Source organism: Saccostrea cucullata, unplaced genomic scaffold (genome assembly GCF_032062105.1).
Source record: "Saccostrea cucullata isolate Sc308-1 unplaced genomic scaffold, CSIRO_AGI_Scuc_v1 ctg3539, whole genome shotgun sequence".
Lineage (NCBI taxonomy): Eukaryota > Metazoa > Mollusca > Bivalvia > Ostreida > Ostreidae > Saccostrea > Saccostrea cuccullata.
The window spans coordinates 16,229-30,130 of NW_026937599.1; the positions used below are offsets into that span (position 1 = coordinate 16,229).

Genomic DNA, 13,902 nt, shown 5'->3' on the forward strand with positions numbered 1-13,902 from the left:
CTGATAGACCTGGTTTTGTTTCGACAATAAGCAAGTGTGATGTTTGCCCTTCCGCTCACCTATTCCCATATATATCGAAAACATAATCATCACAATAAATGAAATGGGGAGAATTTTACCTTTATTTAACTTAACCGGGTCTTGTAATAATATGCTAAGATATATCCGTTTCTTTATTAACGTGATTAATGTGAATTTTGACCAGTCTGATAATCTATCCAGTAATTGGATGACATGTTAACGTTGTATATATTAGTTTTCTTTAACCCTCAGCCCAAATGGTCTAATAATCATCAAACATTGAATCTGGACAATGTTTAATCTCTTCTTGACTACACTATCAAATTTAAAACAAAAACTCACCAGATTTTAGATTTGTTGGTATGAATGACTGTAAATGATTCTAACAAAATAATAAAAAAGCTAAACAGTCTTCCACGATAAATATGGCACGTGATGATCTCTTGGGATATAATATTATAGGAACGGAACAGCGGTGCTTTATATTGCTTCATATAAATAAACGATTAGACTTTTCACCATAGATTCTCACAGTCTGAATTTCCTCTGTTACATTTCTATTTTTAATCGAATATTACAATAATCTGCATGAAAAGAACTCTTTATTATTTATAACTCCAGGTTACTTTTGTTGCACTTATTCAAATGGTATTAATATTAAAAGAGGTCAATCATCAAATTATAGAGATATATTTTCTGGAATGGTTTTATTCATATTTTTGAATTGCTTTATATTAAAGCATTTAATTATTTAATAAAATTCATGAGCTTTAACAAACATAAAACCAGTATTTACAAATTGATGTTTAAAAATACATGGTACCTATTCATTGTCATTTATTTTGACAAAAAGGAATAATCAAAGAAATAAGTCCGAATTTCCTCTGTTTAACCATATTATGATTTATGTGTCTGCACATTTTCAAGTGAAAAAAAGTTATATATTTCTATTGGTTTTTTATTAAAATAATTTTCATTTAACATATTATCGTACGGTACGCTTTGTGAACGGTACGTTTCGTTTTGTGCACGGTTCGTTTCGTTTTGTGAACGGAACAGTCTGCTTTGTTAACTTTAAGATTTGTTTTATGCACGGTTCTATTTGGTGAACCTTATGTTAATTCAGTAGGCGGAGCCTATACGCAGAAGATTTATGATTTGATACTAAATAAAGTGTCTTTCTTTCTTAATTTATTTATGATAATCTCGTTTTCATTATGAATAAAAGAACAATATATCGCTCGCATTCTATGATAATTTATCGCTAGCATTCTATGCAAATTCTCTAAATGTAAGGACGATTCTTGTAGACCTTATTCTTTCAGCATCTCTATGTAATGCTTTTTTAGCACAGTCAAAATATTATTTATACAATAGCAGCTCCAAAACTCTGTGACGTATAAAATTCAAAATTTTACATTTTATAAATATACATGTATTATTGATGAACAGACATAATAGAAACTTTCATTTGAAAGCAATTAAATATATTAAGAAACAAATTTTTGAGAAAAAAAAATATTAAAAATTTTGCATATCTTAAGTGTTATATCTATATAAAAATGCACCTGTTTAATATAGTACTTTTAGTGAAAACCATCATAATGATTGTAGAAATAATATATGTTAATCAATGAATCTCTGAAAGGCTGTTATTGAAAGCATGATACTTATAAACACAAAGCTCCTTTAAGACCCGCATTGTACTTTTAATTCGGTCTCAAGTCTTAACACGAGGACCAAATAAAGATAGAAAACAACTTTCCAGAAAAGACTACTGAAGCCCTATACTTGCTTCATTGATAAACATTTGGTGTTTCTGCAATGATGAATTTCAGTAATGGGTTGAATGTACTTATAATATTTTGTAAAATTATCAGGTTTTTAAAACAATTTCTCTCGATAAATATTTTTTAAAAAATACTTGTTATCAAGTGATACTTTCTACCTGTTAATCATGATATATTTATAATTTGTAAGGTTTTTCACTTTATAAACCACATAGTTTCAAAGCTATTGTCAAGATAAATTATTCGGCATGTTGACCTTTGGTGAAACCGTAAATATCCTTCTAGAATTAGAGGTCAATGCACTCTATCATAATTGCAGTGTAAACTAGAGGTACTGTGACCAATGACCTCACTATATACTTCCCGCCTCTTATATGAATATAATGACAGAGTCCATGTTTTGTTATGGTAAACCCAAAATATGTGTAGGATCAAGAAGTAAAATAAGAGTTGCACAATGGCAATATGTCTCATCAAATATCATTCAGTTGTATGAAAGAAGTTGAAGATAAGAGATGGGTACCCAAAGCGTGACAGACGGACAGACTTGCAGACGGACGGACATCCCGATTACTATATACCCTCCAGCTTTTCAAGCAGGGGACATACTAATTGATGATGAATATTTCTCTAATTAAAATACATTTCTCAAACCTACATTCATCCCCATGTATTTCGAAATTTCAGCAGGAAATTTCTAAATTGATGCAAAGCAATCATGCATCAAAACACACACTTAAAGGATATAGAGGATGTATTAATCCTTCACAAGAACGGAAACACTGAATCACAACTCAGATGATTAATCGCAGTGTGTTCGTAATGGTCATTCAATAAATAGGCGTTTCTATGCCTTTCCCTTCTTGAAGTTCGAATTTAGATTCACGGATATATTGTGTTATGACATGGATGAAAATGTATTTCGGATTACGCACTAATAAAGGTACCGGTATATATCTAAACATTGATATACACATTTACACTTTTTTTCATTTCACAGGGATGTATATGCGTAATGGAATACTGTCCTTTAATTTCCACTTCTTATAATTAGCAGTATTCTTTGTGTAAAGTTTTCACGTAAAATGGAAATGACTTTTTTAAGTTCATGTAATGGATACAATCCCGGACACTGTTAATATCTTAGAATTTTCCTTAAAAATAACTGTATGATGTACAACTCTTTACAAGTTTATCTTTTAAAAAGATAGGTGAGCTAGCGCCGTAGCAATTTTTAAACACAGAAAGGAAGATCCGTGATCAAGTGATTTATTTTGCTGAATTCTTTAATTTTTATCGAGGCTGGAGAGTGATAAAGTTATTATTGTTTTGTGAAGCGTATCCATTTTATAGATGCATAGGTAAAGAAACAAGGGGGGTGACCTATTGGAGTTTTGGCGCAACGGAACATATATGACCTTTACTGGAGAGAGGGGGGGGGGGGGGGCTCTATATAATATGAAGAAGATGCCGATTGAGACATTGCATGTATGGACTGATTTAAAGAAGAGAATTTCTTGGCAATTTAGCAAAGAAAATTAAATACATGGGAGTTGAAAGGAATATAGAAAATAACTCACAAAGTGTATGTTGTGTAAAGAGTCCAGAGAGTTTGGAACGCATGTGAAGTAGCTTGGTCCTTTGGGTAATCTTTGTCAAGATATGTAAAGTTAAAAGCCATACACATCAGAATTTTTTTTAACACAAATGGTGGATTTATTCGTTATTTTTAGTGTAAATTCTTGCTTCTGTTTCTGGAATTTGTAAGATTGGCTGAATTGACCAATCAGAAATTAGAATCTATCTTTGGTTGTGTTTAGATGTAAAAAAAAAAAAACAAAAAAAAAACAAAACTTCCTTGTCATTGTTAGTAGTATTAACGGTCTAGCTAGGACCGCATTCTGATTGGCTGAGAGAATCACGTGATCAAAAATGCTGGATTCTGATTGGCTGAACCCTAACCCTAACCCTAAACCTAACCCTAGCCCTAACCCCTAGCCCCTAACCCTAACCTTATCCCTATCCCTAGCCCTTAACCCTAACCCTAACCCCCTAACCCTCACCCTGGGGGAGCTTGGTGGGTCCACTAAGTACACATCCCCTATAGGTCCAATAGGGCGCTTACATGATAGCTTTTTGACTATACGCTGCTACTACGATTCAACGCTGCTACTACGATTTTGGCAGCGAGTCAAGAATGTGATTATGACGTTACGTTTTCATATTATGACGTCACTTTTTCACAGTCAAAGCCTAGCCGGTTCAAACTGGATTTTCCGAAAACAAATAACAACACAATACAGACAATAACAGATTTTTATTCAGAATCAATACATGCATACATCAACTCATCCCACAAGAAGGGCGATGTCTTCTTCCCTAGCTGCGGCCACCTGTTGATAAATCTCCCCGATGTGCCGTAGGCCCATCAGGTGTCAGCTCCGCACAGTTGGTCAGGACTCTCTGACTCAACCTGCGGTTGGTCAACTTGAATGGTAGGCACACCAGATGCACTTCCAACATTCCCAAGACCTGATATAGCATGATCCGCGCCCATCCGCACCTTAAATGTAACCTACCCTGTCGGACAACAGACCTGCCCTCCTGATTCCCTACGGGACTAGGGTAATCTAAAACCCTAGAAACTATCCTTGGTCTCTGTCCTACACTGCATTTAGATTATTTCTGCACAGGAGGGCTCTATCCCCTGAGACATCCTCCTGACAGAAGGTATCTGAGATGCCTGTAACTCGGCCTCTCCCTCTATTCTTTGAATTTCCAGAGTTGTTCTCTGTTGGAGCTAATGCTTCAGACTCACCTCTGGAAATTGAAGAGCATGCACCTCTCTGTCTACCTCAACCTCCTCAATATTTTGAAAAGAACCTAAACATTAAGGGCGCTGGTATTATAAATATGGGTTTGAAAAGCAGTTATAATTTTACAGAGAGATCATTATTATAAGTCTAAACAAACTATATTTTCAAACCTTGGCCAGATAAAGCGAGATCAGATCTAGTAAGTGGACCAGGCCGATTCTTAGCTGGTCCATGAATAAATTCACGTTTGTATCTTGGATCCACAATGGGCAAGCAAACAAAATCAAACCTGAAAAAAAAGAAACAAAATCATGGTCAAGTTGTTTTGATTCTAAATATGTGTGATATATGGCATACATATCCTTTTCACTTTTGTTTCTTGGTAATGAGCTTCTCAAAAAATGTTGTACTGTGATGATGCAAAAAAAATGTATTTTTCTGTAGATAGTACTGACAGGTATTAAACAAATAAGTATCATACAAAAAGTTAATGCTAGACTTTTATAAAGAAATGCATCCTGTCTTCGTACACAGTCTAGAAAGACCCTATGTTCTGCCTTGATACAATGTTATTTTGACTATGCCAGTTCTTCTTGGTATTGTGGATTAAACAAGCAACTTAAACACAGATTACAAGTAACCCAGAACAATGTAGTACGGTTCATTTTAAACCTTAGTCCTAGAGAGAGTATTTCTAACAATATTTTAAACTCTCTAAATATGTTAAGAGTGGAGGATAGAGCTAAACAATTAAGATTAAATCATGTTTTTAAGATATATCATGGTAATGCACCAGCTTACAAATGCAACAAATAAGAATTTTATTATGCCAAAAATAAAAGGGAAATAGTCTTCATGTTTTTTCTATAATGCTATCAAAGATTGGAATACATTGCCACTGGAGATCAATGAGGTGAAAACAAAACAAAGCTTGAAGAAAGCTTTAAGATCTTTTTTTATCTACAAATGTTAGTGTTGTATGATTAATGTTAATGATTTATGTCTAAGAAAAAAGAATACCTTCTTATACATTCAAATAAGAAACGTTGTGTCTCAAGAAAAAGAATACCTTCTTATACAGTGGGTAAATAAGAAACGTTTTATGTGTATCAAGTTAACACCAGGTCACTTATTTATATTTTTTTAAAAACTTAGAATTATTATTATTATTATTATTTTTTTTTTTCAAATAACTTAGAATTTTTTTTAAAATTTTTTAATAATAATAATAAACATGGAAAAGAAAAAAAAACACAGAGGCCCTTTTTAAATGAATTCATATAACACACAGACACATTTTTAACAGTTTCCTCTAGCCCACATGCAATCTTGTAAGGAAAAGCATAAATCTGGTAAGGTAAACTTCCCATTTTTTGTAAACAAGTTTGAAACCATTTCTCTCTGTTTTCTTCTGTGTCCTGATAAGTGGAAATTCTTTTAGGTCGATGACTTGCTTTTCCATAATCCCACTGAGCTAGTAAACAAATGACCACAGGTGTTTGTGAGGTAAACAACCTAATAGTTCCTGGAATTCCTCTATCTTCTTCTAAAGCTAAATTTCTAGTCCCTAGAGGTCTGCATACACATTCGCTTGGGGGAATTTTCCCCCCAGACTTTGACTCAATCCATGAGCTTTTACAGTCAAACAATTACATTGATGAACAATGGCTTCAACCTCACAGATGAGTAAATCACCCTGTATCTCCTGAAGACTCATGATGTAATGATTGCTTTTTAAATCACCTCTGTTTTTAAAGAACAACAACAACATAATGGAAGTCAAATTGACTAAATTGGAGGAAAAGATAAACACCAAATGCAACGAGCAAACGGAATACCCAACTGATGAGGATCGTCTTTGACACGCTGTTTTATACCCCCTTGGAAGATAAGGGTCGTGTGCTAAAATATATGTATTACCTACGTTTTGTTGTTTCCTACATTTTCCCCAGCTACGTTTTGTTTACGACTTTGACGCAGCCATTCTCCCCATTGTGACGTCATCTCGCTCATTCATGAGCTCACTAGCTGCACTCTTTATGTATACAGAACTATAACACATAGATTTTTTTTCATTCTTTATCAATAACAAACAACAACAAACAACAATCAATTACAATACATTTTGATAAAAACATTGACACTTTTGTCCATGACCCGCAGGTAATTTATGATAAGTGTTTTTAAACCAATCAGCCACGTATTTATTCCTTTGTAAAGCCGTACTCTGGTCAAAGGGGAATAACCACTCGTCGGTTTTCTTTCTTTTCTTGTCTCTTTGATGTAAATAATACACGCAATATTGTCCACACACATCGGTAGTCCAGTCTTGATAGCGATACGGATTATAAATCCATTGGTGAGCATGACGCTGGATAAAGTCTTGAATTTCTTTTTGTAAGGGAGGAAATCCATAAGAATCGAAATATTCCACGACGGGATTGCTCACATACAGACACACCCAATGTTCTCCAGGTCGATCTTGAGGATCCGTATTTACGACGATGGCTTTTTCTCCAGGTCTTAATTGATCCGGTAATAAATCTACAGGATATACGCCCTTAAAAGAACTCTTGAATTCTCTGGATAAGACTTCTCTTAATTGTCCCGTATTCATTAGTAATCAATACTCATTTCTCTCTGTTAATTTCTAATAGGTTATCGAATTCTGCATACACCACACAATTTATGGTGGTAGCCGTATTGTTGGTAAACTGCACTTCCACTCTCAGATTTCCTGTTTCTATGATGTGGAATTTATCCGATTGCGCCTCTTGATCTTTAGTGAAATCCCAGCCCCACAGAGTGTATCCGCTTTTATACTCTTCTAGGGTAATGTCCGGAGCCCAGTCTATCTCCTAATTTTCCCAGGGCTTGATACAGACTGAGATAAGATCTCAGATATAAATTGTCGTTGAAATTAGGCTCAAAACAACGAGTACTCATGGTCTCTCCGTTGATACTGACATCTAATTTCTTGATCCCAAAGTTTTGGAAATGAAAGGGATTTTTAGTTTGATCTCCGTTAAAGGCCGCATTCTCCACAAAGCCTAAAATGAGACGTTTAGGCATCTGGCCTTGAAACAGATGATCCGTAATCTTAGACTGAGTTCCTGTGGGGATGGTAAAGGTTTTCACTTCCACTCTTCTCAAGGGATATTTGGCTCTGTGGGTATTCAAACTCTGATTAATGGCATTCATCATGACTGGTGTGGGTTTGATTTTTCTCACCCACAAGACCATACTCAATATTTTCACTTTTCCTGTACTTCCTCCTTTGATCATCATGTAGAAAGCGGGTGTAGCTCGATTAAATCTCAAACGGACGTCCACTCCATTGGGCAGAAATCGATCTTGTTGAAACAAATCCAGATGTAAACGATCCAGCAAGATGATTTTCTTACTCCCATCGATGGATTGGTGTCTTTTTCGGAATCCTTCGTTTTTAGAATTGGCCGGTAACTCTGTGAGGATAGGTTCGTTAATGGTCACCGTGTCAGGACCACTACTTACAGCCGGAGTTACATTAAAGGTCTTATTTTGAGCTACACCATGGTCATCTAACCCCACTTCGTCCATGTGTCCTGCTGTATCTTTTTCCCACAGACTACAGGCTCTCATCTGTGTCTTTAAAGTTCTGGGTTGGTAAGACAATAATTTCTTTAGATAAGCTTTGTAAGGATAGGTATCCGTCCCCGGAGTCACTATTTTTCCATTCAGACTGACATCGATTTCCGTAAACATGGAATGTAAGATATTATTCACTGGACTGGAAGTGCTGTTAGCCCCAGTCAGATTACTTCCATCGTCTTTGGTAAATTTACATACCATTTGAAGATAAGTTTGAGATAAATCCAGATAGTGATCTCCTTGTCCTTTAATTTCAAATTCGATGGGAGTCGTCTCCGAATGTAAAGTACTGGAAATGGTGTAATATTCTTCCCATTTTGAGTCTTCTAAAGCAATATTAGTCGGAGGGACTTCAAACAATTGTAAATTGTTCATCCCACACGCACAGGAATCGGTCTGTAACATGATGTGTCTACTAGGATTAAGTTTTCACAAATGAACCTTCTGTTCACTGGACTGGTCTATTTATACTCTCTCAGTCAAACACATCTAAAGGACGTTTTCTTTTAGGAATTCCTCCTTGTGTTTTCCTTTTTCTCTTAGGACCTCCTCGGGCTAACATAGGTGTCTTTTTTATTCTGTTCTTAGTTTCTCCTAGATTCATTCTTTGTTTCACCATTCCCGAAGTATTTTTGAGGGCTCGTACTCCTTGAGTTTTGACTGCGTCATTTAAAGATCTCTTATTTTCTAATACGTCTAACCCCGTTCTAGCAGCAGCAGTTAAGGCGTGTTTAGCCCCCGTTTTCAGTAAATCAGTAAAAAATCCTCGGCCTCTCTGTCGTCTTCTTCTTCTTTTTCTAATTGTTATTTTCATCCCCATTCCCGATCCTCTCTGTTTTTTCATTCTCTTTCTTCTTTTCTTAGTACCTCCTAGATTCATTCTTTGTTTCACCATTCCAGAAGTATTTTTTTTTTGACTGTTTTGACTTTTGACTGTTTTGACTGCGTCTTTTAAAGATCTCTTATTTTTCTAATACGTCTAATCCCGTTCTAGCAGCTGCAGTCAAGGCGTGTTTAGCTCCGGTTTTCAGTAAATCAGTGAAAAATCCTTCCCCTCTTTGATAGTTTTGGGGTGGATAATAGGAAGCAGGTGAGGGTTGCTGTTGACCCCCTCCTAATAATCCTCCTACTAGATTGCTGATTAAGGGAGCTGCTACTTTAAATAGGGATCCTAAAAAACCGTGTCCTTTTTTACGTAATAAGCCTTTATGATAGACAAACTGTCCATTTCCTCTTTGTCTCAGTAATCCGGGATGATACTGCATGGTTCATGTCTCTTTTTTAACTGACCTTTCTGTCCTCAGGGACTTCCTTTTATACCCTTTTTTAGGGCTGAATACAATACAGACAGCAGACCAGACGAGCCATCACGCCCAATAAGATGGAACACAATAACGTTACACTTATCTCAGTATACTTTTCTGAAATGAAGTTTCACGATGGATTTGCCAGTTAAACAAGGCATGGGTTGTTCTAAAGGAGTCATGATGTGAATCTCAATGGTATCGAAATGTTTTTTATTCAAAGGGACATATTCCGCTCGCCATTTGGTTCCCATTTGGCTTGTTTTGAGTCCTCCAAATGAAACGTACAAGGCACCACTCTTAATAATTTCAAGGCATTGGAGCCTACCGTCTGGGGTTGAATGAGATCGCAATACACAGACTTCAGATTTCAGATTTTTATATAAATCCACAGTATTGTTCGCCAAGTAACTAATGTTGATCCATTTGGTCATGTTTTCTGTATCGTTCTGAAGAATGACCTTCTTGCTATCCATTCCTAGCTTATAAGCTAGGAATGTGGGGAAACGAATTTTTAAAAGCATTTTTCCATTAAATTGATACATCACTCGATCATATGTCTGGTAATATATTAATTTCATAGAATTTTCTTCATCCGGATGACCAAGGGTTTTCCATATTTTTTTCAATGATCTCTCTAGTCCTACACATATTTCCTCTGTTAAAGCCATGGGGTGAATGTAAGGCCCGGATCTGAAGTGAATTCGCCTCATTTCCATCTTGCTATCTCGATCAATGAGTAGAGCCCATTTTGTATGGGCCCAATCGATCAGTACAGGACATTGACTTGATGGCATCGCGTCTATGGTTTTCATTTTAAATCTGCCCGATTTAAAAAACATTTGGGTCTTTGATATGGGAAGCAAAAGATTGAGGGATCAGGATGTCAAAATAAGCCTCCTCTTCTGTGATGTTTTTCAATGAATTGGGATACATCATTTCTGTTAGAGCCACTTCCCATTGACTGTCGGTTAAATCCAGGGATTGAGGTAATAAGGTCTTAAATTGAGCGGTCGTATTGCTAGGAAAAGAAGCAATGGACCCATCACTGGGTAAAGTCATGTAAAACCCACTGCTGTCGGCCATGTTCAGTTTACGACTGAGACCCCAGGCCTTGTGACCTTTGTATTTATAACAACACTTTTTAAAACATTTTTATTCATTTTTTTTTTACATTTCTTCTTCTTCGTCTTCTGATCGGTCCTCAATCACTCGGTTCAACATCCCAAGTCCTTTCTTTTCCATCGAGTCTTTGATCTGGGAAAAGGGGATGCGACAATACACGTACTCTGTAGGACAATAATAAGGTGGAAACCTCAATCCTTTTTTCTCCATCTTGAAATAATATTTCATACAATCTCCGATGTCCGAGTACCATGAACTTTCATTCTAAATGGTGTTGATGGGTGTCAGACGATTCATATGAGTACAGGAGACCTATGTGTATTGCTGATAATGGTGGTTGATTTTCACCCTCACTCTAGATCCTGTTAGAGGATAGGGGATTTTCACTCTTTTTTCCAACCACACATTCTCCAGGGAATAGCCTGGATGATTTTCAAAGAAATCCATGATGGCTTCTATTTTAGTTTTCATCCAGCCTCCTTGCATGTACATAAACTGACTGACGGGACTCTCACAATACCAACGATACTGCATCTTTGGGGAAACACGTCTGACTTGATCAGTCTCCTTTTTCAAAATTGGGTACAATGAGCGCAGGGTACTCCAAGCTCCGCTTTATATATTTAGTGTTTTTCGTGTGCAAAAATGAGTTGGACCTACGTTTTTTGCTCATGTACGACTTCGGGACGTTTTTTAAGCTGATTACACAGGTAATACTTGGCAGCGATTCAAGTCAGTGATTGTGACGTCATCATCACAAACCTAGTGTATATAGAGCGCTTAGTTGTGTGTATAGGAAAAAAATAACTAACAACACTAGAATTTTTAGTTTTCTCTATTTTTATTCATAACAATAACAACAACAATAACATCATAATAACAAACATTCAAAACTTATGTTCAGTTCTTTTTGTATGGGAAACGATCTCCTCATGTACAAATAGTCTCTTTCACAAGCACAGTCCATGATATCATATCCTTTTTGGATCACTTCTTTCAGATAGTCTTCTATACAATCTCTTGCTTTTTCCATCCATTTTCATTGAATCCAAGTCTTCTCGGGTCCCTGTCTTCGGTGAGCCAAGACGTATTTGACTTTCCATTTGAATTCTCGATATTTAGCTGGTTTAGGTGACCACATGAGCATGTGTTTGATTCCTTGGCGGTCCGGTAATTTCATTCTCTTATACAAGTAGATTTCATTGAGACCTGTTTGTCCTGGATTCTTATCAAAGAAATCTTGAATACATTTCTCTTTGTTTCTCATCCATTCTCCCTTTACAGAGGTCCCTTCAGGTTCTTCTATTTTCCAACGATACTCCATGATGTGTGCTCTGTCCCTCACTCAGATCGGAAATGATCCCCTTGAGTTTGGGTGTCTCCTAATATAAAGACCCTAACTTGCTGAATTCGTCTTCTTGACCGTAGGGGTTTGATGCATCATGGTAGGACTAGGTATGATATAACCCACCGAAGAACTCACACAGACCATCCAATATTCTCGATTAGGATCGTGTAAAGCTAACATGACCACACTCGTGATGATGAGGGAAATACAAATGAATAATTGTGCAAAATACACAATTTCTTCTCGAGGAATATTCTCTCCACAAAATTTCCAATGAGGAGTTACTGGATGAGATCCGTTTGAGGAATCCATGAATCGAAACTAGGGGGATATCCTTTCCACCTGACTTTGACTTCTTGAATGATTTTCTTCCCGACTCGTCGCTTTTTATACCCCAAGATTTCCTCCACTTCGTACACGTCGTCCTTTTTAATGATCTGTTGTAATTCTTTCTCGTAAAAAGTCCCTTCTAATTCCTCCTGGTTGTAATCCTGTACTCGATACACGTAAGGATACCGACCGGGGACTCTTTGAGCAATGGTAAATATTTCCGTGGTCCAGTTAGGTAAATATCCTTTTTCAAAAGTGCGTTTGGCTTTACTGATGCGCACCTTATCTCCTGTTTTAAACTTGGGGGGTTTGTGTTTTGATGTCTGTGATTCCCCATATAAAGTTTTCCAGACTTTTAACACATTCGAGGGCTTCACTTGAGCTGGAGCTCTTTGGATACTGCGATGATACGTATGATTGTAAGCATACACTAAATCCGGTAAGACCTCTGCATACCGTCTGGTTTTATTCCGAGTGAAATACCGCCACATGCGTGCTTTGAGGGTTCTCTGAAATCGTTCTACGATACTGGCTTTGGTGTCCGTATTGCGAGTGGTAAAGAAATGAATGGATTTAAACGCCTGTAAGAATTCTCGATTGGTAAATTCTTTGCCTTGATTCGATTGAATGCGGACGGGACGTCGACCGTCTTGTCGGAAAATCTCTTGTAATCCTCGAATCATTTCTTTTCCCGTTTTCTGTTTTAAAGGCACCACCCAAGCATATTTAGATAAGACGTCAATGGCACACAATAAAAACGTATAGCCGTCATTGTGTTTCTTTAAACTGGACACATCGGCTAAATCTAATTGCCATTGTTCGTCTATATCCGTCACTCTGGTCTGTTGTCTCCGGAATTTTCGGTGAATGGGTTTATGTAAGGTATACGTATCTTGCTCTTTTAACCATTCTCGTATGGTGTTCAAGGAGATCTTATGCCCCAGACTTCTGACCTGACGATACAAAGTCTGTATGCCTCCATACCCTCTTTTGGGATCGTAATAAATCTCTTTTAAAATGTCCCCCACTTCCTTCGTCTTCTTCATGTCTTCGGCAATGAAAGCCAATCTTCGTCGATTTGTTGTAATCTCTTTTGAAATAGATCTGGTCTGACTTTCTTTTTCTTCTGGAGGGCCTCCTCTAACCTTAAAATAGGGGAAGGCCGGTTCCTCTTTCCTTTATAGGGGTCAAAAAAGATGTAGCATCATGAAATCCGCTCTCTTCCTCGTCGTCATCACTGAAGGCCCCTTTAGGAGTACTGATTTATGGAGGTTTCTGCATGGCTTTTATAAGGTTTTGATTTTGCAAGTAGACCGTGGGAGTACGGATCTCTTTTAAAGCTTGAGCAAATTCATCTAATCCTTTAGGAACAGGTTGACTTTTGAGAGGTTTGGATCTCATACTATTGGCCATTAAATCCACAATGTTAGAATCGGGTACTTTTTGACCTCGATAACTGATTTCTCCGTCTTTAACCCAAGTCAATACTTTGGTTTTCTTTAAATGATTTTATAATAATTCAGCTTTTCTTTGCATGG

The 13,902-nt window shown here is 36.8% G+C and overlaps 1 protein-coding gene across 1 annotated transcript; it reads right to left on the reverse strand.

The window, feature by feature from the left end:
* Positions 1-7,444: 7,444 nt before the first annotated feature.
* Positions 7,445-8,662, reverse strand: LOC134248461 (uncharacterized protein F54H12.2-like). The gene has a single exon (XM_062730856.1). The coding sequence runs from the start codon at positions 8,660-8,662 to the stop codon at positions 7,445-7,447; it is 1,218 nt and encodes a 405-aa protein (XP_062586840.1).
* Positions 8,663-13,902: the final 5,240 nt, after the last annotated feature.

What these genes read in the sequence shown, in the direction of transcription:
- LOC134248461 (XM_062730856.1), bottom strand. Translation starts at nt 8,662, where the DNA reads ATGTTACAGACCGATTCCTGTGCGTGTGGGATGAACAATTTACAATTG.